We start from the raw sequence: 25,874 nt of genomic DNA on the forward strand, positions 1-25,874 counted from the left end.
TTCTATTGAACTATTTACACGGTTTTCATTTAACAGTTGTTGTTTCCTTTAATAGGAGGTGTCTGGCCTCTAAACTTAAGCTGGGGGAACTCAGAACTATTAGATTCTTCTGCTATGGTAAAACACTCCTCTGAATTGTCAAATGTCTCATTATTTTCTTGCATGTCTGCTTGAAGGACTATTGATAGGAAGATGTGCAGATAATGGCTACAGTTGCTACAATATATAATTCAACTATAAGTACCTTATGTTTTTGCCGGGAGTCATCACTACGTTCGCTAAATTATGGAGCTCATAGGCAAGCTAAACGGGAGTTCATTTTAAAGTTAAGACATCGTTTGAGTTTCCTTGTTTAGTGCGATGCCAAGTCGATTTCGTTCTATCCTCAGATGTGTAGCTTAAAATCGTTTTATTCGGAGGCATTTTCAAGAGAACTTGAGAAATTTGCAAGCAGTTAAGATATATTTAATAATGAAGTTTCTGACGGGATTTACTTAACTGTTTTCTTCGACTTTACAATTGAACCAAACAAGACAGTGATCTAAAAAGATTGGCACTTGAGGTCTTCTGCCTTTGCGTTGTTCAATTTTTCAACATAAAGCGATCAATACATGTACTGCTTTGTTTCCCTGTGAATTTAAGTAAATTGAAATCAAAACCGTATAAGTAATGGTAGTTTTTGCAGTCCGTTGTCAACTTGTGACTTGAGATATCAAAAGTTATATAGCCACAGATGACTGTGCTTCGTATTATTGTTCCGACCCGTCTTGAGGGGGGAGGAACTATATACTCGAATGGTTTTTTTGTTCAAAAAGTTTTGGCCGATCGATATATTCATCGTCGAGAGCTGAGACTGTATCATTAGAAAGCTTGTCCAGCGTAGAATATGGAATCAAAAAGATTTTTCGTTTTCAGGGTTTAAACTTTTGAGAAAATAGAATGACTTCCCTTGATTTTATTCACATTTTCCAAAATTTTTTACCAAAATTTTAAAATTTGTTAAATTGTTTTAAAGAAAGTGTTGTTGATTTTATTTTTACAGACAAAAAATATTGTTGGCTATTTTTTCATTTTTTTTTGTCAAAAATTCGGGCTAAATGTTTCAAAATTCAGACTTTTTCATCAAAAATAGCACCAAATAAGTTTCTTTAGTCCACATTGATTAAATTTGCAGGAAATTGTTTGCGGTGTTCCTTTTGGGATAATGGGATTGACGCACGTTTTGTAGTAATCATTAATTGAGCCCTAGGAACAAAATGTCTCAGTTTCGACACAAGACCGGACTGTTTGCTTAATTTTTCTCTTACGGATTGTATATGACTAAGGAAGGATAATTTTGAGTCGATGTTAACACCTAGATATTTACATACCGGTTTATTTTCAATGAAAGCAGAGTTTAGAGAGAATCTTCGCGCCGAATTGCGTGTCTTATTATTAGTTCGTATATTCATTTGAACTGTTTTTGATACATTCACTACTAATTTATTGGAATTTAGCCAGTCGTTAACTTTTTTAATATCTTCCTTGATATCAGCGCACTGTATTCCAATTGCAGAAAGGTTTGTATCCTCTGCAAAAAGTATAGCTGCTACATGTCTGCAAACTAGAGGCATGTCGTTTACATATATGATAAACAGTAGAGGACCTAATATTGAGCCTTTTGGAACACCGCAAACAATTTCTTCCCAACGAGATGACACATCATTTAACTTTACTCGCTGTATTCGGCCTTTTAAATAAGATTTGAACCAATTAAGATAGTTACCTCTTATTCCATAGTTATCCAATTTACGGATTAGTAGGTTATGATCAATAGTGTCAAAAGCCTTACTAAGATCAAGAAAAAAAGTTCTTACTTCGTTTGTGCTCCTGTTGAATCTCACCTTCTCAGTGAATTCAACTAAAGCATCAACCGTGCTGTGTTTAGTGCGAAATCCGAATTGCTTACAGTATAGTAACGAAAATTTTTCTAGGTAGGAATAAACGCGCTTGTAAACAACTTTTTCATATATTTTGCTCCACACATTTAGTAAGAATATTGGTCGGTAGTTATTTTCGTCAAGTTTAGACCCATTTTTGTGCATCGGTATAACTTTTCCTTTTTTCAGTTCTTTCGGAAACTCACCTTTGTTCATCGACAAATTTATTAGAAAAGTCAGATACCTAACTGTCACAGGTGACGAGACTTTGACTAATACATTACTTATATCGTCAGCACCGCTTGAGAACTTATTCTCCAGATTACTGATTATTTCAGCAACTTCACGCTCTTTTGCTTGAAAGAGGAACATAGATTGTTGCACTTTGGGGACCAGACAAATACAAATTCTCCATTGAGATGTTTACTTATCTCAGAGCCAATTTTTGCAAAGAGTTTATTAAAGACCGCAGCATTATCCCGCAAAGAAGGATTTTCAATGTTATTGCTGCATGACTCGAGTATTGGTATTTTTTTGCTTTCAGTTTTTTTTACCAGTGAGCTCATTTAGCATATTGTATATTTGTCGTTTATCCCTTTTAAAAGACGTGAATTTATTCCTGTAGAACATGGCTTTTGTTATTCTAAAATTCTTTTCAAATAGCAATCTCGCGTCTTTGAACTTTTCTTTAGCTCTAGAACTCGACTTATCTTTAATCCAGTCTGCATGTGCCTTGTTCCTTTTCGTCCTTAAATTTTTAAGTTTATTATTGAACCAATTAGGCAGGTTTTTGTATTTATTTGTTGATTGTGTCAATGGCGCGTAATCATTTACAACCGACAAGAAAGCCTTATTAAAGACATCAAAAGCTGTAGAAGCATCTGGGGCTAAAACTATATCCTTATCTACCTTGGATAATTCTGTTTTCAATTCAACCTGAAAACTGTCCCTCAAATTTTTATATTTCAGAAATCTCCTATCTCTAAAACTGACAAGGTCTGCAGTTTTTTCACCGTATATTGTCCATTTTAAAATAATCGGGTAGTGATCAGAAACACTTTGTAGCTCCAGTACATCACAATTTGGGTGTTTGACATTGTGATAAATGAAATGATCAAGACAGCTGGCTGAGTGTGCCACAAAACGTGTTGGTCTTTCTGGTGCTAATTCAAATCCGTTTGCGGTTATTAAATTTTTGTAATCTCTGGTCAACTTGTTATTTTCCAGCGTATTTATGTTTATGTCACCACATATAACCGTTGGACATGCAGAGTAGCACTGTGTTTTAAGGAACTTTTCGAGATTAGATACAAAGTCTTTCTTATTAGCTCTAGGTTTGTTATAAATAACAATCAGATTAACTCTCCTGTTATGTATACTAACTTTAGCAAAAATGGACTCTTCGAATGGACTTTTACAAACTTTGACTAAATTCCAAGAGTTTCTTAGTTGAATCATGACACCTCCACCTTTAACCATGTTTCTGTTTTTAACAGCTAGATGTTACTATTTATGTTTGAAATGTCATTTGAAAACCAGGTGCCACTTAGACATAGGATATTAGGCTGAGAGTCCAAACCAAAACCAAGTGATTCTAGTTCCGCATAGTGTTTCCTAATGGATCTCACGTTTAAATGAAGAATTGTTACATCAAACTGCTGATCCACATCTACAAAATTAACAATTTCTTTATTTAGTTTGTCAAAATCAGAACCCAACATCGATCCGAAAGGGCTGATTCCTTTGACTTTGGCTATCGTCGTGCCGTCCCGAAAAAGGCGTTCTTTTGAAACAACGCATTACATCTTCAATGTTGTAACTGAGATCTACACCCCCTTCGTATAACACGTTTATTTTGTATACGAGGCCATCTGCTTTCCTTTCGTAAAAAATTGAACCCTCTATTGTCCAAGTTGCGTTGATTCGAATATCACTTCGCATCAAATTGACAAAAGCCAATCGTTCTCTGCTAATATCTTCGTAGATTTTGGCTCTCTGTTTGGATGGAATGATCTTCTTCTTTTTGAGCATAGCGATTTTAGTTGACCTACGAGTAAATTTAACAATGGCGGGCTTGATATGACCTTTCGATGGCAGTCTATGTGCTATTGAAATATCTATTTCCTCCAACTTGACTCCAATTTCTGAAGCTAAGTTGACCACTGCTTTGCTTGTCTCTTCGTATGTTTCCTTCCCTGAGGATTGCTCTGGTAGCCCGAGTATCTTAATGTTGTCTCGTCGGTTATACGTTTGCAGGAATTCTGTCGCAGATAGTGCTTTTAGTTCTATTTTCCGTCGCTCAAAGTTGCTGTGTTCTTCTAGCTCTGCTCTGAGGCTCTTGAACTTATCTTTGACAATAGCATTGATGGTTTCACTTATTTCTTTCTTTAATTTTTTTGACAATGGTCGGTATTAGGTGTTCTAATGCTTTCTGGATGCCAGCTTCTATTGAACTATTTACACGGTTTTCATTTAACAGTTGTTGTTTCCTTTAATAGGTGTCTGGCCTCTAAACTTAAGCTGGGGGAACTCAGAACTATTAGATTCTTCTGCTATGGTAAAACACTCCTCTGAATTGTCAAATGTCTCATTATTTTCTTGTATGTCTGCTTGAAGGACTATTGATAGGAAGATGCGCAGATAATGGCTACAGTTGCTGCAATATATAAGTCAACTATAAGTACCTTATATTTTTGCCGGGAGTCATCACTACGTTCGCTAAATTATAGAGCTCATAGGCAAGCGAAACGGGAGTTCATTTTAAAGTTAAGACATTGTTTGAGTTTCCTTGTTTAGTGCGATGCCAAGTCGATTTCTTTCTATCCTCCGTTGTGTAGCTTAAAATCGTATTATTCGGAGGCATTTTCAAGAGAACTTGAGAAATTTGCAAGCCGTTAAGATATATTTAATAATGAAGTTTCTGACGGGATTTACTTAACTGTTTTCTTCGACTTTACAATTGAACCAAACAAGACAGTGATCTAAAAAGATTGGCACTTGAGGTCTTCTGCCTTTCCGTTGTTCAATTTTTCAACATAAAGCGATCAATACATGTACTGCTTTGTTTCCCTGTGAATTTAAGTAAATTGAAATCAAAACCGTATAAGTAATGGCAGTTTTTGCAGTCCCTTGTCAATTTGTTGTGACATGAGATATCAAAAGTTATATCGCCACAGATGACGGTGCTTCGTATTATTGTTCCGACCCCTCTTGAGGGGGGGGGGGGGGGGGGGAACTATATACTCAAATGATTTTTTTGTACAAAAAATTTTGGCCGATCGATATATTCATCGTCGAGAGCTGAGACTGGTATCATTAGAAAGCTCGTCCAGCGTAGAATATGGAATTAAAAAGATTTTTTTTTCATTTTCGTTTTCAGGGTTTAAACTTTTGAGAAAATAGAATGAATTCCGTTGATTTTATTCACATTTTCCGAAATTAATTTTGCTAAAATTTGTTAAATTGTTTTAAAGAAAGTGTTGTTGATTTTATTTTTACAGACAAAAAATATTGTTGGCGATTTTTTTTCATTTTTTTGTCAAAAATTCGGGCTAAATGTTTCAAAATTCAGACTGTTTCATCAAAAACAGCACCAAATAAGTTTCTTTAGTCCACATTGATTAAATTTGCAGGAAGTACACACCCAAACAACACTAACACAATCTTTGTAGACTCAGAGGGGGGCTAACCGTTTTTTGCTTTACAACGCAGCATTTATTTATTTTTGATTTTTTTAACTAACAAAATATACATATCTATAACATTCAAAAAATAAAGTATTTATAATGGATGAACAGCATTAGCAGAGCTAGTTTAGGGCCAATCTTGGACTGTTACAATACAAAATAATTCGGATTGTAATCAGTCGGTCTTTTTTATTTAAAAAATTTGATCTTTTTTTATATATTATTTAAATAACAGAACATTTCAAATCAATGCTCACTAGTGATATGTCCAATTCGCTTCCTAATTAGCTCCATACTATTTTGTCTAGTTTATTACTTGAAAGTTTATGGTCGTTTTGACTTCTAAAAATATTTCATTTTTAAATAAATAATGGCTTATTGAACTTTACATCCATTTTTTCTTAGATTGGTCAATTTGCAGCTTAGTGTCAGCAATGAAAGAATGCTTCTTTTTTTTCTGAATTCAAATTCAATCTTTATTGCGGTTTTACACCTTAAGTTATAGTTTTCTGGCTTTGATACTACTAGATTTCACATTTTTTTATTTCCAGGTATTTACCCATTTTTCACGTTTTCTGGTTTGGTCGCATTATCACGTTATTGACAGTTCATATATCACCTTATTGGCGTTCAAAATAATGCACATTCGATTATATTAAAATCCTCGAGGATATAGACTCTGGTTTTAACGGCTCCGACAATACTTTCTCGAAGAATTTAATTGAATTTTTCAGTTTTGTCTTCAACTGTCGTTTTTATTAGTCGTATGAAATTTCCTGTACAATTTCCGGTTTCATTGGTTTTTGATGGAAAAATATGTGGGCCGATATTCTGATACAAGTAGATAGCTAATGGCTTTCGTTACTTTGAAAACAAAAAAAAACTTGACTTCGCATTTTTGTTCCTTTTATTGTCTGCTTGTTACCTATTCTCTTTAATTACAGGCCAAATATTGCAATATTGTTGTGAAAGGAAGGTGTCAAGTGAATAGGTGAAGGGATGGTGTCAAGTGGATAGGTGAAGGGAAGGTGTCAAACGGACAAATGTAATGTTTTTAAAGAATTCGTTATGACTTGACTGGCTTCGAGTAGTAAATCAATTTTTGTCATATTTTACGTTCTTTTGTGGACGTAAGCTATCTTCTCGATAATTGCAGGTCTCTAGGGGTTCCTTTTGGAGAATAAATGAAACTATTTAATTATTTGATTTTGTAATTAAGGGCTTTTATAACTTTGGAAAAAAATTTTCGATAAAAAATTGAGTATTAATTAATTTTGCCTTCTTTTGTCTACTTGTTACCTGGTTTCGTTAATGAGAGGTCCCTTAGTAAATTATAGGTTTTCGAAGAAGGTGGAATCGAACATAGTTTGACGACCAAAGTATAACTTTACGGCTTCGAAAGCGTTTTCTGTCAAATCTTAACTGATTTTTTTGTTTGTCTATTTGTTGTTCTTTTTGTAACCGCATAAAATTGAATACCGACAGTTTTTAATTCCTATCTTTAGAAACACTGGTAATCGTAAAACCATAGGATATTTTGGTTGTTTTCTAATGGTTTTCATTATTTTGAAGTAAATTGTTCCTAATAAAAATAAGCGAATTTTTCAATTTAACAATTAGACAATAAAGAACAAAAACAGTAAAATTGAAAAATTCGCTTATTTTTATTAGGAACAATTTACTTCAAAATAATGAAAATCATTAGAAAACAACCAAAATATCCTATGGTTTTACGATTACCATTGTTTCTAAAGATAGGAATTAAAAACTGTCGGTATTCAATTTTATGCGGTTAGAACAACAAATAGACAACAAACAAAAAAATCAGTTAAGATTTGACAGAAAACGCTTTCGAAGCCGTAAAGTCATACTTTGGTCGTCAAAATATGTTCAATTCCACCTTCTTCGAAAACCTATAAATTACTAAGTGACCTCTCATTAACGAAACCAGGTAACAAGTAGACAAAAGAAGGCAAAATTAATTAATACTCAATTTTTTGTGTATGAACGAAAAGATAGCCTCCAAAGCAAATAACTCATTGGAGTGAAAAATGATGCATTAGATTGATGAGATATGCCAAAATTAAGAAAGCGAGTCAAGACGAACAGCAAAATCAAACAACAACAAAAATAAATTACATCAAAAAATTTATGTCCGTTTTAAGAAACAAAACTTAATAACAAAGTCAAAATAGCGTCAGATAAAACTGAAACTGAACAAAATAACTTGTAATCCAGCAGAAAAGATATGGGACCAGTCCATAAAAAGGATTGATAACAATTAGACAATAAAGATCAAAAACAGTAATCAATCCTTTTTATGGACTGGTCCCATATCTTTTCTGCTGGATTACAAGTTATTTTGTTTAGTTTCAGTTTTATCTGACGCTATTTTGACTTTGTTATTAAGTTTTGTTTCTTAAAACGGACATAAATTTTTTGAGGTATTTATTTTTTGTTGTTGTTTGATTTTGCTGTTCGTCTTGACTCGCTTTCTTAATTTTGGCATATCTCATCAATCTAACGCATCGTTTTTCACTCCAATGAGTTATTTGCTTTGGAGGCTATGTTTTCGTTCATACACCATTTTTTTTATTTTTGAATTTTGGGGATTTTCTATCTGTTCCTTATGGTGGACAATTATGCCAAAATTGTGGATGAGCGGTGTCCGAACCTTAGGTACGACCGCCTATTACCGATTCTCCTTGTTGAATTCATTGCCTCACGAAAATGCTGATTCGATCAACTCAATTAACATTTTTGTATCTGCTTAGCATATATCGGTTGCAAGCAACCGTTAACATCATCATATATATAAGACAGCTCCCATTCTCCTTCGCAGGGTCTCTTTATTTTTGTTAACTTTTCAATTGTCTTTTTTCGTAGAAAATTGGTCCCTCTCGTAATCACTGATTTTATTACAGCTGCGAAGCTGTAAGCTGAGCGAAGCTATATTGCGTTGCTCTTGGTTTTTTTACAATTCAAAGAATTTGAATTGTATTGGGGCGCTGTCTTTTTTTTAAGATCTGTTCACACATTTTCGTGATTTTTGAAGTCAAATTGGAGTTGTGATTTTGGTCACGCTGAAACAGGAAGTGGAGCAAAAAAGCGAGTGGTTTTGCGGCGTGAAATTTTTTCGCTCTAAGTTTAAAGTAGAGTGAGAAAACGGTGTTTGAACAAAAATTCGCTTTCTCGCTAGTGGTTTTTTTGTTCACATGCGGCAATTTCACTTTGATTTTTACAGTTTTTTCGATTTTTGGATCGAATTTTTTTCTAAGTGGTTTTTCCCATCCTTTCATAGTCCGTTCTTGGTCTAGTTTTCTGTTTAGTCAATGAAATTTCTTTGAATTGTTCGTCAGGACTTGTCCTGCTGTTTTTTTTGTTTCGTCGTCCGACGCTCTTTTTTCGTTTTACATTTGTTCACACAGCAAAGCTGAAGTCAAATTTTCTGAATGACTTCTTCATCTCACTAACGGCTTTTGCGCGCGTGACGTCATTCCTCACTCGCTTTAGCAAAAGTTCTTAGGTTGTTTGCGTGATTAGATTTTGATCATACGTGACTTACGTCACTCAAAAAAATGACTTTTGCATTTTAAAACTTAAGTTTAGTTTGAATTTATTTAAGGTCAAAGGAACTCATTTGTGCAGTAAAGGTCCCTAATAAGAGGCTTCTGTGGAATGAATTTCAACAAGCTTTATTAATTTATCGCTGAATGTTTTTACCTAGTTTTTTGAGCGGCGTCGGTTCTTTTTCAATTTAGATCTGTATTTGCTTCTATCTCTATTATATGGCACGCAGGTCTCTTCTTTCGGAGCAATCTGCCGGCTACGTTTCGAACATTGCTTCATCAATGAAAAAAATCTAAAGAAGTCTCCTTTTATTTCCTTCCTTACTATTTACAATCTTGCATTGATAGTTTTTTCTGCTGAGTTTTGAGGGCTGATTTCGACCATATAATTTTCGCTGTATTAGCCTTTCTGACACCTCATTCAATACCTCTATCGAGACTTCTTTCTCTTTGATTTTCGCTAAATTCAGTGCGTTTGTGTTTTCTCCTAACAACTGCTATCTCCGAGATATCTTCAACTAGGCACATCTTCAACGTTTTACTGTTCATGTTTGTCATGCTCGAGTCACTTTTCTTTTGTTTCATCATTACTGCTATGGTTTATATTTTGAGTCATTTTTTAATTCAACAACACGTCGAAAGTTACCGCCCAGTTTTCCTGCCAAGACTATAAAGGCCCTTGAAAAGCTAGGATTCTGGTACTCACATGGTGATCCAATTATTAATTTTCAAAGTTACACATAGTTGCGACTTTAAAGTTTGCTACTATGTTGCTTGGCGTTTACGTGTGTGACATTTTTTAGCACAATAGATTAGAAAATTTCTGATTTTCAGCTGAGATATGCAACAGCAGAAGATTTAATAATAATGATAATTGAATTTATTCGCGGAATCGATCAATATAATCATATCAATAAATAAAACTGCTTGAGACTCATAAAGCTACTAGACAATAGGTCCCTGGTGTTAAAAATCAAGCAATGTTTTCAAAATAATTGCAAATGAGAAACTGGTGCTTAAAGTAGAAACAACCGAAATATAACTGAATCTGGTTTCTGGATAGTTTTTACAAGAGGATACTAACCCTAACGTACTACTTCGATAACAAGTTCATTGAGAGCGTTCTGTTTGAGATTATAATTTTTGAGCCTCGTCATTTTTGAATTTGACTTGTGTTATTGTTTCTGGACTTCCGATCTTATGTTGAAGGACAATCTGTCTTCAGTTTTTTGTTGAATACAACAGTTTGAACAAAGTTCAGCTCGATTTCTGTAGTAGGATGAATCTCAAGATGTTTTTGTACCATTCCTGTTGCTGTTTCTAGATGACCTGAGACAGCTCTACAAATAGGTCATATGAATTCCTCCGCAGTCCATAAATTATAGCTTTGAAAATTTGCGTGTCTGCGGTTATTTTGTTAAAAAGCTCTCTTTTGAGGAAGCCTGTTTATTCGAATTGTGAAGCGTTGTTCTGTTTGAGTGATAATGATCTGCCAAAGAATTAGATCTGACCTTTTGACAAGATGTCCTTAGATTTTTCCATGGAAATCTTGAGTTCCAGCTGAGTCTTTTGACTGCAAAGATTGTCATGTGACTGGCATTCAGATTGCTTTTGACAAACAACATGCTGCAATCATTTAGTCCATATATTTATATTTCTCGAATAATTCGAAAGAACACAATTTATCACAACAAGGAGGCTCGTTAATGTGCGTTCGCACATGATGTTCCGACCCGAGCTCAGCTACATTTTTGACTTAATTGTCAACCAAATGAAGAGATAACAAAAATAGATGTTTGAGTTTTAAAAATTTGTTCCAAAACCTAACTACTAATTGAATTACATAATGCCATGCCTCAATACAGCGCTCACGAGATCTGCCATTAAAAACTACGTGAAAAAAAAAACAAACAACAAAATAAGCAAAAACAAAAATTTCACGTCAAAATCTCTATCTAAATTTAAAAGCACCTCGTAACAACGTGAAAATGCAATGAGATAAAACCTTAGCTACCCAAATTTACCCTTTCATAACTACAGAGCCGATGGGATTTTTTAAAATGGGAATAGGTAGCAAGTCGACAAAGAGAAATAATGAGGCAAAATTCAAAAATCAATCATCATTTTCAAAAAACGTTTCATAACTTCGTACGTCTGAAAAACTCTTAGCCTTTAAGGAAATAATTCTTGATGAAAATATAAAAAGAAACATTACGAAACCGATACGACTTGTATTTGTTTAGACTAAGCCATTGAAACGAACTAAAGTTATAGAAACAACTAAAAAAAACAATTGCGAAAACACAAATTATTGAAGCCATTGAAGTCGTTAGCTTTTTCTGAATGTTGTTTCTCTTATTTCGGTTATTATCTATACTAATTCAGCTAAAACTAATTTGAACGATTAAATAAGTTCATTTTGTCCTTATTTGAAAATCATTGGGATCTGTTATTACGCGAATAAACTAAAAAGCATCATTCTAGAAAAGAACAACAAATACTGAAAAACAAATTTTGAAAACGAATAATATTAGCCTTTAGGCTATTTGCTATAAACTGACCGCAAAATTTTCATTCAGTCCTCAATTATAAGCTTATGAAACCTCTCAATGTTTTAGGACTACAAAAAGAATAAAAAACAGTCAAAAACAGCAAAAAAAACGAGAGAACAAGGTTCGAAGCCATTTAAAGTGAACTTTTCAGTAAAAACTTTCTATCTTCAGTAATTTTTTAACAGCAATGGGATGCTTCGGCGTTGAAAAAATGACTTCAAAAATCAACAAATATAAACAAGTATATCAACCATGAAATTTTAAAGAAAAATGCGTAATATCAACGCCATTAAATTCAATAGCTTTCAAAGGAAATCAATAAATATGCTAATTTATGCTTCGGTTGGGAAAAATATGATGTTTGTCATTCATACGTGATCAATGAGACATCACAATAAGTCTTATGGTTTTGAAAAAAACAACAAATACAGGAAAAACCAAAAGTTCAACAGAAAAGTGCCAGAAGAAATTGTCTAAGCCATTTTAACCATAAGTTTTTCTCAGACAACTTTTTCTATGCTCCGTTAAACGTTTGTTCTAGGCAAATGAAAGCTATCAGTATTATGATAATGTTTAAGATTTCAAAAGGAACCAAAATAATGAGGAAAAAATATCCAAAAATTAAAAAAAAGTTTTGACAACTCGTTGCATCGAAGTCATAAAACCAATAGTGGGAAGTCAAAATTGCTATCCAGATTATTTGGGTTAGAGTAGAAAGAAAGGAAGTCCTGTCATTACTGACAATGACAGATTTTAAAAACAATAGGTTTTAAATCGGTTGATGTTAAAAAAATTTTGAGAAATTGTTTTTAATGGCTTAACAGGCATTAGCTGTCCACTCAAAGCACTAGATAGGTTCACTTACTGCACATTATGGAGCCTTTTGCACTTTTAGTCAACGAGTCAATGCTATTGGACTTGGAAAAAATAGTAAAATCTCGAAAAGAAACAAAATTTCATTAAAATTTAAGAAATGTCATAGTAGAGGTCAAAAGAAAACAAGTGCAATCCCTCGAAAACAATTTTTTTTGTTCATTGGGCTTCATTTGACTGTAAGTGAGGTTCCACATTAATTTAATCTTGATATGGAAAGCGACTAGTCTTTAGGTGACTTTAAAAAAAAAAACAAAAAAAGCAAAAAGTTTTCTTAAAAAAACAGCTTTCAAAGATAATTGAGTTTTATTTTTTATAGTAAACTTACCCATGAGATAAAAACTAGCATTTTTGTCGCCTTTCGGTTTTTAGTAGTGAAAAAATGTTTCATTTAATATTTTGAAAAGTAGTCTTGAATTGATATTTTTATTGAAAATATCTAAATTTGAACGAAAATTGAGCTAAAAGTGAACAAAATCATGCCAAATTTTCTCTGTTCACACAAAACTTTAAACCTTGATAACTCCTCGGAAAAAAACGAAATTAAAAAAATAATTCCTAACTCTACGCTGGACGAGCTAATTCTACCAGTCACATTTCTCTACGATGAATATATCAATCGGCCAAAATTGTCTGAACAAAAAAAAACCATTTGAGTATATAGTTCCTCCCCCACAAGTGGGGTCGGAACAACAATTAGGTTAATGTTACGCTATTTTCATTACCATCCACTGAATCAACGAAGCTTGTCTCTGGAATTTTTGCAAGTTTTGTCTTCTTTATAATTAGGTTAGGTGAAGGAAATGAAATGTTGCCCTGGGAATTGCGTGCTTTTTCCTCTGCTTGAAGTTGTTTTTTTCATTTCCAACTCTGAACAAACTAATGCGTGTTTTTGCCATGATTAAGTTTGTCCTATCAGAGACTAGCCATTATATCAGAGACTAGCCATTGACCTATCAGAGACTAGCCATTATAATTATATATACCATTATAAAGTTGTGCACTTAATAATGGTATAAGGTCTTTCTCTATTGAGGGGAAGGCAGGGGTAGTATTGACCCTGAAACAGAGATAGTATTTGCTTTTAGCTGCACACAATGTGAATTCGACATATCAGGATGCATACTTCCAGTTCGCTCTGTCTGCCAATCAGCTGGACCAGATTCAGAAGTCGCCCAGAGTCAATGTGCATGGGCAAAATGGAAGCATCGTGGATAAAACTTACCAGGTCTCTCATTCTGTCATCGTTTTAAATTCTGTTTTGCAAACATCCCTCTCCCTCTAGTTGGTTGTTTTATTTGTCACGTGATGATTAGTAATATATTGGTCTAAGGCTAACTCTATTACACGATCTGTTGAGGTTATTAATCGCTCTCGAACGAAGTTTGAGGCAATTATTGTGAACGTTTGTGTCTTTTCATGCAAAGTTTTTTCACGCTTGATTTTTGGAGTGGTCTGAATGCGCTCATTCAGAAATTAAGTTTGTTGCTAAGTTGTCCGTTTCAATCAGGTTTAGATGTCCGTTTCCTAAACTTTGCTTTTATGCGTCGCTTATTAGTGGGTCTGATGTTTATTGCTAATGATACTAATCCATCTATTCTCTCAGTAGAAGCAAGAGTAAATCAAACTATCAAATACAATCCAAATAATGCGCATTTTTGATATTTTGTTGTTTTCCTCTAAAACAATATTTTGGATCTTTTCCGTTTGTGCCCCCCAGTACGTTATGCGCCCCCCAGTTACAGAGCACGTGCCATTACATAGTAAATCACTATGTAAAAATATTGCACGTGCGTCTGGGGGGTGCAAATAATATGCGCCCACTAAGCTGGGGGGGGGGGGGGGCACAAACGGAAAAGATCCAATATTTTTGCGGATTTTTTCTACACTTTCAATCGCTTTCGGGGGTCATGGGGATTGCGGCTATTTTTAGCCAATCAGTCGGGCATGGTTATTAATTGGACTGTGATAGTTCTGATCCAATGATATCAATTGCCTACAAACTTTTTGGTATCTTTTCCTTTTGTGTCCCCCCCCCCCTCCCAGCTTAGTGGGCAAACACCCAAATGCACGTGCAATATTTTTACATCATGATTTACTATGCAATGGCACGTGCTCTGTAACTGTGCGCATAACGTACTGGGGGGGGGGGGGCGCATAACGTACTGGGGGGGGCGCATAACGTACTGGGGGGGGGGGCACAAACGGAAATGATCCACTTTTTGATTGCTCTAAAGCGAAGTTTGGAGCGAAGTTTTTTGTCTGACCCATTTGAGTTTTTGTCCTCAAAAACGGGATAAACAGGGGCGCCCAGCGGGCATTCATTTGTCTTACTACCTTTCAGCTTACTAGTCTTCAAGAATGTGATTCACAGAAACTGTTTTGGAGACGTATACTCATGGTGTGAAGGGCGGTTCTTAGAGTTCGAACCCCCCACATCCCCCACTTGAACCCTATCCCACATCAGCCGCCCCTGACTTCACCCCAATCCCCACCCCTGTACATTGTTCAGGCCGTAAGGATGTGGCCCCGTTCATCCAAAGAACGCCTCCCCAACCCCACCGTTGCCCCTATCAGTCCCGGTGCACCCACTCCCCCGCTGCACTCACCTCACCCCTTCTGGGCAGCTACCGTCACTAAACTGTAGCTAGCTGCTCTCGAAGCCAACCGCTCGCCAGTTGTTTGAGAGCAATGAGCGCGACGTTACGCGGTTATGTTTTTTAATTCTGTACAACCTTTCAGCTACCATTTTGTTTAAGAATGAAAATAAAACTACGTGGGCTCCTTTTTCTAGCATTAAGCACGTTCAAAGAAGGCGTGGAATCTGCTCAAAGGTAAACTGCGTTTCGAATGAAATAATAGTTCTAAATTGATATTGTCTTTCAGGTGCAAGTGCAGATGCGCTTCTGTTTAATGGAGACCTCGTGTGACCAACTGGACAATTACCCTCCTTACATTAATGTCAGAGTCAACGGCAAAGCTGTTGAATTACCAGTATGTACAGAACATTAAAAAAATTATTTCAATTTAAAGTTTGGCTCATTTTTCTCTCTGATTTTGAAAGATAGTGCTAGCGCATTTTAATTGAATTACTGCAACCATCTGATCGTATTTTATCATAACGCTTTGTATTGCTGTATTTGTTTGAACTTACTCGATCTGTTCATTGATTTCGATACTTTAGATGCTAAAAAGGAGAAACGGCTAAAACTGAAAAATTGCTAAAAATAAGAAATGTCAAAAAGTGAAAAATGGCTAGAAGGGGTAAATTTGTATCGAGAAATATGGGCTATGAGCTTCACCGACGAATGGTTAATAGATCCAGGCCAAACAGAAGTGGATAAAAGCTTAAAATCAAACGTGGCTTTGAAAAATTTTGTGATTTTATGCGCGTATTCATGATTAGTCGATAGATCTCAACTTTTTACTGTGTCTTCATTATAAACTTCAATTGAAAATTGCAGTGGCTAAAAGTAATTAGGCGTTCCTTGTTCTAGCCAGTGCTACCTCAAAGCAAGGCTGGACAGCCACCCAAGAGAAGTCCTAAGCCATTAAACGTCACTAAATACATCAAGTTCGACAACCAGATCAACCACGTGCAGATCCAGTGGACTACGGAGTTTGCAAGAACGTGGGTTTGTGCAGTGTTTCTAGTGAAGGAGAATGATTCATCTGTTCTACTGCAGAGACTCAAATCTATCGGACCAAGAAGTGCAGACCACACCCGGGCATTGAGTATGCGTCAATTAAATGTCAATAAAATCAATTGCTTCTGACGTATGAAGAAATAAATGTTTAGTTGCCTTTGTAAATGCGTGCAAAATTTTTGTTTGATTTTGTTCTAGATTATTCGTTCGATTGCTTGACTTCTTAATTTTTACGTGGTCTATAACGCTTCTTTCAAAATTGTAGTCGCTAAATTAGTTCACGTCAGTTTACTACTAAAAGTGTCTCATAATATAATCCGAAACTGGTTTCAATTTTTCCTTCTAAAGTTTAATAGTTGTCTAAAGAACATCTTAACAGGCCATTCCCGTCTATGAAGCACGATACAATTAAAGTAAGCTCCCGCCTGTCATTTGTGAGCAATTTGTTCTATTTGAGTTGGTTTATTTATAGCCGCAAGGCGATACCTGAGGCTATTATTGGCCTTCTCTTGGTTTTTACGACTCGAAGAGGAGTATTGGTTTTTATTTCGTCGTCAAGATTTTTGTTACGACCATATGACGTCACAATCACTTCAAATCTGCGTTTTGTTCATTCGATCATGCAATTTAACTGAATTGCTTACGTGACGTCATTTTTCACTCTTAGTGGAGATTTTTTTGTTCATTCGCGTGATTGTCTATATAACCTTCAACTGAAAAATCTAAAAAGTTTTTTGCTCTACATTTTCAGCGACCGGAGGACATCGGAGTGATTTCAAGTTTTTAAAAAATTTTGTTTCACAACAGCTTTATAATGACAAATATGCTCTAAAAACATCCAGAGATCAGCTTTAAGCAGATGAAAAATCAATTAATCCGCATTCTGTTCACATTTTTTTTGCACAATTGAATAAATTTAATTGGATAATAACGTGACACCAATAACTCTTAGTCAATTTGGCGACTAAACTGATATATTAAAACTGTCTGTGCTCTTAATGATCGAAACAATGCTTTTTGGAGCTGAATGTGTTTACTTTCTGTTTCAGTCAAAGACAAGTTGAAAATAGACCCAGACTCGGAAATAGCCATGACTACTCTCAGAATCTCCCTCAACTGTCCTCTCGGTGTCTGCAGAATGACTTTGCCTGTTAGGAGTAAACAGTGTACACACGTGCAGTGTTTCGACGCAACCTTCTATGTCAAAATGAACGAGAAGTACGAACATTAATGACTCTGATATGGGCTGTGTATATAAATTGTGTTGAGAAAGTGGATAGTTGATTCTGGATTTTAGGAGACCGTGTTGGCAGTGTCCAGTATGTGGTAAAGATGCCCCCTTCTCAGAACTTGTTCTTGATGGGTTAGTCGTTTTTTCTTCTTTGCTTCGATTTTTTGCATCAAATTTTAAAAGTAAAAAGAGTATTTGCGCTCTACTTGTGTTTTCTTAAAAGTTTGCAATGTATAATCTGCTAGTTTTCAGTCCAAAGACAGTAAATGTCGGTTTCTCTAATGATTTGTTAAAATTTCTCTCACGCCATTGCCTTTTGCTTTCGCATTTTCGATGGTGTTTATTTCAACAAATAAATGCAAGAATACAGTTGCTGTTCTTTCAATTTTTTTGAAAATATCATTCAGTGTACACATGTTGAGTTTCCTGTTCGATGGTGTTTATTTCAGGAAATACACGCAAGAATACAGTTGCTGTTCTTGCAATTTTTTGAAAATATCATTCAATGTACACATGTTGAGTTTCCTGTTTTTGGACTCCGGAATTATGATAAATGTTGCTTTTTTAGATATTTCATCGAAGTCCTTGATTCATCTACGTACGACTGCACGGAAATCTTTTGTTACGATAACGGATCATGGGAGCCTATTGACGGGGACAAGAAGACGTTTCAAACTATTGGAACTCCGTATCAGCAGAACAAATCAGCTACTTCACCTGCCGTTGGCACCGATCTAACGTCACCTGTTAAAGTTGAAGATTCTCCAAACACACACAGTGAGAACAATAGTGCGAGCATGCGTCGGTCAAGTGTTAGTTCCGCGACTTCAAAGTCAGCTGTGGCCACTAAAGAAGGTCCCAAAGAGGAGAAAAGTAAAGCGTCCGCTCAGGCACCTGTACCCGAGGAACAAGAGGAACCCCCGGAAGTTGTGGACCTCTGCTCGGATTCAGATGATGAGGAGCCGGCTCAGAAGGAAGCTCCACCCGCCAGACCAGTCTCGGCAATTTCGCTCTCGTCCGCATCTCCAGCCGAAAGTAACCCGAACAATGGAAGTGTTCCTCATCCAAAAGAGAGTTCGCCCTTTCCATCGCCACCTTTGATGCCGAATCATGAATTGCAACGCGCAGCGAACCATAGTCAATCTGAAAGAGCTTATGAGACTCGAAAACGGTAAGTTCAAACCGATTTTTTTACTCTCGGCATGACACTGATCTTCCTTGGAAACCTTTAAGGATGGCAATTGTTGCAAAAAGTTTATCTGCAAAACGTTTATCTTTGCTGTAGGTGCGCAAAAAACAGAAGAGTGGTATAACTAACAGTTCGGAGGATATTTGTTCAAATTTCGTTATGGAATTGATGTTCTTTAAAAATCCAGCCATCTCATCATTTTCGAGAAAAATTTACCCGGAAAAATATCAGATAATTATGGACACTAAGTAGAAGCCGATTTTAAAAGATTTCAAATAATGTGAATAGCAGGGGAAATGAAATATACGTTTTTAGCGCTCGTATGATCGACTATGACGAAATGTGTTCCATTCCGGGTCACCGTAACCATGTATGAAAAAACTATTGTATTTTTTGGACTGCGTAATAGCCGCGAAGCGATAGCGGCTATTATTGGGTACATCGTGGTTTTTTACAATTGAAAGAATTTGAATTGTATTGGGGCGCTGTTTTTTTAAGATGTTTTCACACATTTTTCAATGGCTTTGATCTTTCAAAACGGCATAAACAGGTAAAGCCCTGTGGGCGTTAAGTTTCATTAGAGGCACAAAATGGGCTTTAGTAGTCCTTCAAGTGCTTAGTGGTGCAGCTGCTGGGATGGCCTTAATGTAAGGTTAAAAGATCATTTTAAGGAGTTTGCGAGACAAAATTACTTATGACCATTTTATGAGCTATAAGTTTTGGTACTACAAACACAAACACGCAAAATGATACTAATTTCTGCAATTTTTTTTCAAGTTTTTGAAGCTTTTGTCATTTTTTGAGTTTTTCCAGCCACAAGTGCCAGGGAGTCTCCTTTACGGTTTGTTAATAAGGCACTGAATAGTTTCTAGTAGCAATGGAATGGTTTTCAACATTTTTATGTCTCGAATTTTAGCACTTTGATAAAAGCTGCAATTATTTTAAGTTTTCCTAAAATTTTTTTTGTCAATTTTTGATATTTGTTCAGCCTCAAGGGCCAGAAAACCTATTCCACGGTCTTATTAAACGTTACTGCATGGTTGTTAGTGTCAATGAAATTGTTCAACAGTTTAACATTTCGAATTTTAGGAAATTTTTTTGATAAAATTTGCATTTTTTAAAAACTTTCTGAAAACAATCGTTTTTTATTCAATTTTTCTTGCCTCAGTAGCCAGGGTTTGATAGTGTGTTATTACATAGTTGCTAGGAGCAATGGAATGGTTATCAACATTTTAATAGAATGAATTTATATTTTGAAATTTTTGCCTGTCGATCTTTGAGCCAATGAATTTTTTAAGGCTTGGAATTGGGTTACTGGATAGCCACACAGAAATGGTTGTGAGGTTATTAGTATCAGCATGATTTCATTAAAATTTGCAATTGATTTCTTTTTCTAAAAAGATTTTCTGCCATTTTCTGAGTTAATCGATCTTCAAGGGACGTTGAATTTTTTTCAGGTCTTGCAGATATAATACTGGACCGATTTCAGTGACAAAAATTGGTTTCGCACATATTTTTGAAATAGTTATGTTTAACTGGATCCAGTTTTGCCTTCGGGGTAAAAGCTTCAAGATTTTTACCAATGAGTATAGTTTTGTTTAGTTTGTTTGTTTTAGTTTTTCAAACTTTTTGTTGATTTTGTGTGTTTTGGCTGGCATTGTTCAATAGATCTGCTGGTCAGGTAGAGTACTTCTAAGTTTTTCATTCATTTCCTCGGATTGTATTTCAGGACTTGTCCTGCTATGGTTTTTTATTTCGTCGTCTCCAGTGATGATTCTGGCGACCTGACTTCTTGGAATTGACTTTTCCAATTTCAGTGATTTCTACTGCTTTGCCGTTAAAACTGAAATGATTTCTGAACTCGCTTAATGAAATTTAAATTTTTATGAACTTTTACTAGATAAAGGTCAATAGTATGCATCTAAGTAGTGCAAAACGTGTATGCCCTAATTCTTGAGTATTAGAGTTTTTGGTTTCGAATATTAATTTTGAAAAAGCTCCGTTAGGGATTTTCCTTATAGAGCGTATGTGTCTGATAAGAATCTAACCAAAAAGTCTAGTGGTCTATGAAAGGACTGGTGGTCAATCTGTCTATCTTATTTCTTTAGTTGTTTCAATTCATGGAAGGTCCCATGCGTCTATCGTGGCTTTTTTCCGGCAATCTGCCGGTTATGTTATGTATTAGATACCATTTTGCACTGATACTATTATTGAACTGATATACCATTATAAAGATGTATCATGAACGCGAGATGGTCATATTCTACTGTTACAACTGTTACAGATTTAGGTCTTGGTCTTTTTACAGATCGCTTGCACAGGCCAATTCGGGTTCTTACCTTGAAGAAGAGTCAAGTTATGCCAAATCCGCTCCCGCTTCACAATCCAGAGCATTTCTCAACCCACCCTTGGTGACATCCAATTTGGCACTGGGAGTTGGGGCCTCGAGTCGAGGACTACCAGGGTCAGTTGTGCCCCCCACCGTCATCCCTCGGCCTCCGGTTCCGACTCCGACGTTTTTGAACGACGCAGCGCCAATGGGCAGTTTGAGTAGCGCCTCCACTGATCTGTATGGGCGAAGCAAGCTTAACCCAAATGCTGCAGTTTTCAACCCATCCTATAATGTGAGTTGTATAGTACACTGTAACATTATAATTTCTTTTTATAGCTGCGAAGCTGTAAGCTGAGCGTAGCTATATTGCGGTGCTCTTGGTTTTTACGACTCGAAGAGGAGTATTGGTTTTCTTAAGGTTTTTTTTTTTACCGGAAGTACTATTCGTTCAGACGATGTTTTGACCTAAAAGCGAAAGCGAGTAAAATTGCAGTGTGAACTAATTTTTTCTGAGCGAGAGAAGTTTTTTGATCATGCGCTGAGTTTAGTGAATGACTTTTTGATATTGAAAAGTAGTTTTTGACTGAATGGCACATATAGATAACCGTTTTTAGCTGTTTTTTCGTCTAAGTGGCCTAGTTTTTTTGCTTGTAATTTGGTTTTTTGTATAAATAATTTTTAATCGATGCTATGTGGAAATGTAAACCCCGGAAATTGATAGCACAGTATTTTGCATAGCCTGAAACTGCGTTTCAAATGCGAAATTGGCACATATTTCTTGATTTTTTAGTTAATTTTTGACTTTTTTTCTATTAATTTCTTCATTTTTGGATCTTTTATCTGTTTTTTGTCAAAAATCAGTTAATATGGCAACTTCCCTTTGATAATTCATATACTCAATGCCTCTTTCTACCTCGATGTAATTTTGTTTCATAAAATTGTACATTTGCTAATCCGATTTTCGTAGTTTTTTGCCATTTTTTTCAGTTTTTTGTTTGTATTTTGCTTTTAATTACTAGAAATAGTATTTTGAGGAACATGAGGGACTTTAATTTTGTTTCAATAAAAATGCAATTATTTTTTGGTGTTAAGTTTTTGAAAAAACAGAAATTTTTTTCATAAATGCAGTCTTAAATATTTTTTGACCACTTTGCAAAATGTTTCAATGTTTCGCATGTCTGAATTTTGCTTTTTCTTGTTTTATTCTCTTGAGCAAGTTGGATTTTTGTCTCGAATGACTCATTGTCTTTTATATGTCTCGAATGCTGATCAATGAAATGTACTCGTTTTTCTTGATTTTTTTAAATTTGATTTTTAACTTTCAAAAATCAAGAATTGGTCTTTTTGTTACGGTGTTCCTAACATTGTGTCTATATTCTTCACATTCTCGTTTGTATCATTCTAGTTTCGTCCTGGCACCTACTTTTATATTCGTTTTATTGATTTTTTAGTTGTTAAAAAATTGAATGAATTCAGCTTTTTCTTAGATCTTGGTTTCTTCGGTTTGCAATTGATTTAATTCAAAATAAAGCAGTACTGGGAGTTTGCTAGAAAGTCTTTTCCAACATTTCTACTTATTCCTATTCATTGCAATTTTCTTCCGGGCTTGGTATTGTTTTTAGACGATTTTTTGCCTTTGAATATTATTCTGTTGCTTTTGTTTTTCTATGATTAATTTAATTTTTGAATTAGTATGAAATCATGTTGCCTAGCATATATACAACAAGGAAGAATCATGTATTATTTTTGTCTTAATTGCCGTGATTAGAAATCTAATTGTAGTGGTTCTCTGATTCTTAAGTTTGAGCACTCTTTTTTGAATTATTTTGACTTTCCTGTCTTTTTTGAAAAGTTTTTATCTGACGTTTGCTTTCGCGATCTTTTTGAGATTAGAATCAATAATTATCTGAAGGCAATTGATGGCCCTGTCAGCTTTGTCAGGCTATCAGCTTTTCGACCATCCTAAAAATTTCAGACTTTTTTAACGTTACCAAACGTTTTCAATAATAAAATTTTGCTGCATTTTCTTTCTCTTGGTGACTTGGTTTAAATTTCACCGATTTTTAGATCAGACCCGGGGAGGCAATGAGTTAATGGTTTAATACAAAAGGTAATGGCTTCAGCTTTTTGTGAAGTTTTGGTGATTCGAGTCGCTTCCGGAATTTTTCCGGCTATGTTTTTTTGTTTCGTCGTCTGACGCTTTATTTTCGTTTTACATTTGTTCTAGAACATTCTGTCTCGTCACTGCTTAAATGGCTTTTTCGCGCTTGATTTCACGCTTTCTGCGTGACCTAAATTGCGGTTATTCAGAAACAGAATCTGTTCCTAAAACAAAATTGATTGTAAGAAAACAGATTGTATGGTCCGACAGCCGAGTGGTTAAGGCGACTGGCTGTTAATCCGGAAATCGCCGGTTCGAGACGCGACAGGGAAACTTTTTTTGCACCCAAAAACAACCTCCTTTGAAATAAACTTGTAAGTTTTATAGGCGGCGGCGATAACTATTATCAACTCACTTCTCTATCTTTTTCCATCTGTATTTTACGGCACGCAAGTCTATTTCGCAGCTATTCCGGCAATCTGCCGGCTATGTTACATATCGTAAAATGATATACAAAAATTGACTGCAAATTCAACAGAATTTTCACATTTTTTGTACTCGTTTAACTGCTCTCGAACGAAGTTCGAACCAGTTATTGTAAACAAGTTTGTCTTTTTTATGCAAAACTTTCGCGTGACCGTTGTGTTCAAGAACATTCTTCCCGTTCACTTCTCGAGTGACTTTTTCCACGCTTGACTTCTTGATTTCTTGCATATCCTAAATTGCTCTAATTGAGAAATCAAGTCTGTCGTTAAAACAAATCCGATTTCAATCTATCACGAGACCCTGATAGACGAACTTTGTAGCAATTGTATTAGTCCTGTGGTCTTTTTTAATGCGATTTTTCGCTTGACTGATTTTTTGTGTGGCCCATTTGACTTTTCGTCCTCAAAGGATAAACAGCTACCGCCCGGAAGGCATGGAGGTCTCTATGAGCCTTACCAGTATCTAAGAATGCTATTTATCGAAACTATTTCGAGCAGAAAATTTCATGTTGTGAAGGACGGTTCTTAATCTTCCCACTCTGCTCCACCCACTCCGCTCCCCCTCCCCAACGCTAGCATCTCTGAGCATCAGCTGGGTACTACCACAGACAACCGCTCTCCAGTCGTTTGCGAGCAATTCGCCCGACTTTAGTCGGTTACGTTCAATGCTTTTAGTCTATTAAGCCGGAAGTCGGGGGTTTCGAACCACTCCTAGCTCGAACTACCAATTATCCAGGGTGGTTGACCAGCCACCAAATTTTATCCAAGCCACAGCTTTCAATCAGTTTTTCTATTTGAATTTTTTGTTGTCATAAAGATCATAGTATTCTAAAGTATTATTTTTTGGGTAGTTTTGATAGCGCTTTTAAGACTTTTGATAATTAGGAGGAGAGTACGCTAATTTAAGGCTTTTTCAAGTGTTTCGCGGTTTTTCGGCTATTTTAGCGATGCCGTAACAATAAATTTATTATTGCATTTTTTAAAAACTGAATTGAAGCCTAATGCCCCTAAGCATTTTCTATTATGAACTGAATTATATTTTGGGTGCAAAGCAGTTTTCTTGTAAAGTTAGTCAAAACAATTGACTAATTTTTAGAAATTTTTTCATTGGTTTTTTAAAAGTTATGGAGATTTGTGACTTGTTTTGGCTTGCCTTTTATTGTATGAGAAATGATTTAGTCTCGAATGCATCCAACAAACTTTCCGTGTGGATGTTGACTTTGTTACATAAAAAAGTAATTGAGTTTTCCTGATTTTTTAAGTTAATTTCGTTTTTGGTAAGCTTTATTTGACATACCATTTTTGTCTTCTCTGCTTTCATTCGCTCTGCCAAGAGAAAATAGAGGCTATTTCTGGCGAAGATGAATCTTATCGAGTTGTATCTGTAATTCTTCCGGCTATAAAATTAAGATCTCACTATTTCATGATTTTTAAAGTCATATTGTAGTGATCATTTTGGTAATGCTGAAACGGGAAGTAAAGCAAATAAAGCTTGTGATTTTGGCGTGAATTTTTATATATCTAATTTAAAAGTAAATTGAGGAAACAGTTCAGCTTTCTCACTAGTGGTTTTGTTCAGGTGCGGCAGTGTGACTTGAGTTTTACTGTTTTTCAACCGAATTTTTTCCCAATTATTTCCCAGTTCATTCTACGTTTAGGTTTTTGTTTAGTTGATGAAACGTCTTTGAATTGGAGTTTGTTCAGAACTTGTCCTGCAATGTTGTTTGTTCTGATATGGGAGTGATATTAGAATCGGAAACTCGAGGAGTGGTCTAAGTTTGTAGCAGGTGTTTCGGTGCACAAATGGGAAAAGTGGAGAAAACTGAGTGTGGTAATTTTTATTATAGCTTCTTTGAAAACAGAGAAAGGAATGATGGTGTGAAATTTTTTTAAGGGAGCAAATTTATTTTAATCACGTGCTGCTTTTTCAAACAGTTATTTCGTTTCTTATTTTGTTCTAAAAAAATTTATTGGTGATCAGAAAGAACGTTTTTAGAAAGAACGTTTTCAGGTCTTTTCAGAACGTTTTTTTATTTAGAAAGAACGTTTTTAGGTAGCTCAGATAGCTACCTTAAAACGTTCGGTTAGGTAGTCTTAGTAATTAAAGTGAGTTTCCATTTTTTTTGGATTTTTAAGCTATTGTAGTGATTTTGGCCCGTTGTTCTGTTTATTGCCTCTATGGGTATGTGAATTTGGTTTTAATACTAATGAGAATGTTTTACTGTACTATATAAAATACGGCATTTTGGTACAAAGTTTTTATTCTTTAGAATTTGAAAATGAAAAATGA

General features: G+C 35.3%; 1 protein-coding gene across 2 annotated transcripts in view; it reads left to right on the forward strand.

Moving 5' to 3' along the window:
- LOC142339219 (E3 SUMO-protein ligase PIAS2-like) overlaps positions 1–25,874 on the forward strand; it is a 46,629-nt gene that overhangs the window by 17,407 nt on the left and 3,348 nt on the right. For both annotated transcript variants that reach the window (XM_075389072.1, XM_075389073.1), the window contains 7 exons: positions 13,688–13,827; positions 15,486–15,593; positions 16,097–16,334; positions 17,296–17,464; positions 17,544–17,609; positions 18,046–18,648; positions 20,975–21,290. In XM_075389072.1, coding sequence (XP_075245187.1) covers positions 13,688–13,827; positions 15,486–15,593; positions 16,097–16,334; positions 17,296–17,464; positions 17,544–17,609; positions 18,046–18,648; positions 20,975–21,290 — 1,640 coding nt within the window. The remainder of the gene's footprint in view (positions 1–13,687; positions 13,828–15,485; positions 15,594–16,096; positions 16,335–17,295; positions 17,465–17,543; positions 17,610–18,045; positions 18,649–20,974; positions 21,291–25,874) is intronic.

Source organism: Convolutriloba macropyga, chromosome 5, assembly GCF_964194025.1.
Source record: "Convolutriloba macropyga chromosome 5, txConMacr16.3, whole genome shotgun sequence".
NCBI classification, from domain to species: Eukaryota; Metazoa; Xenacoelomorpha; order Acoela; family Convolutidae; genus Convolutriloba; species Convolutriloba macropyga.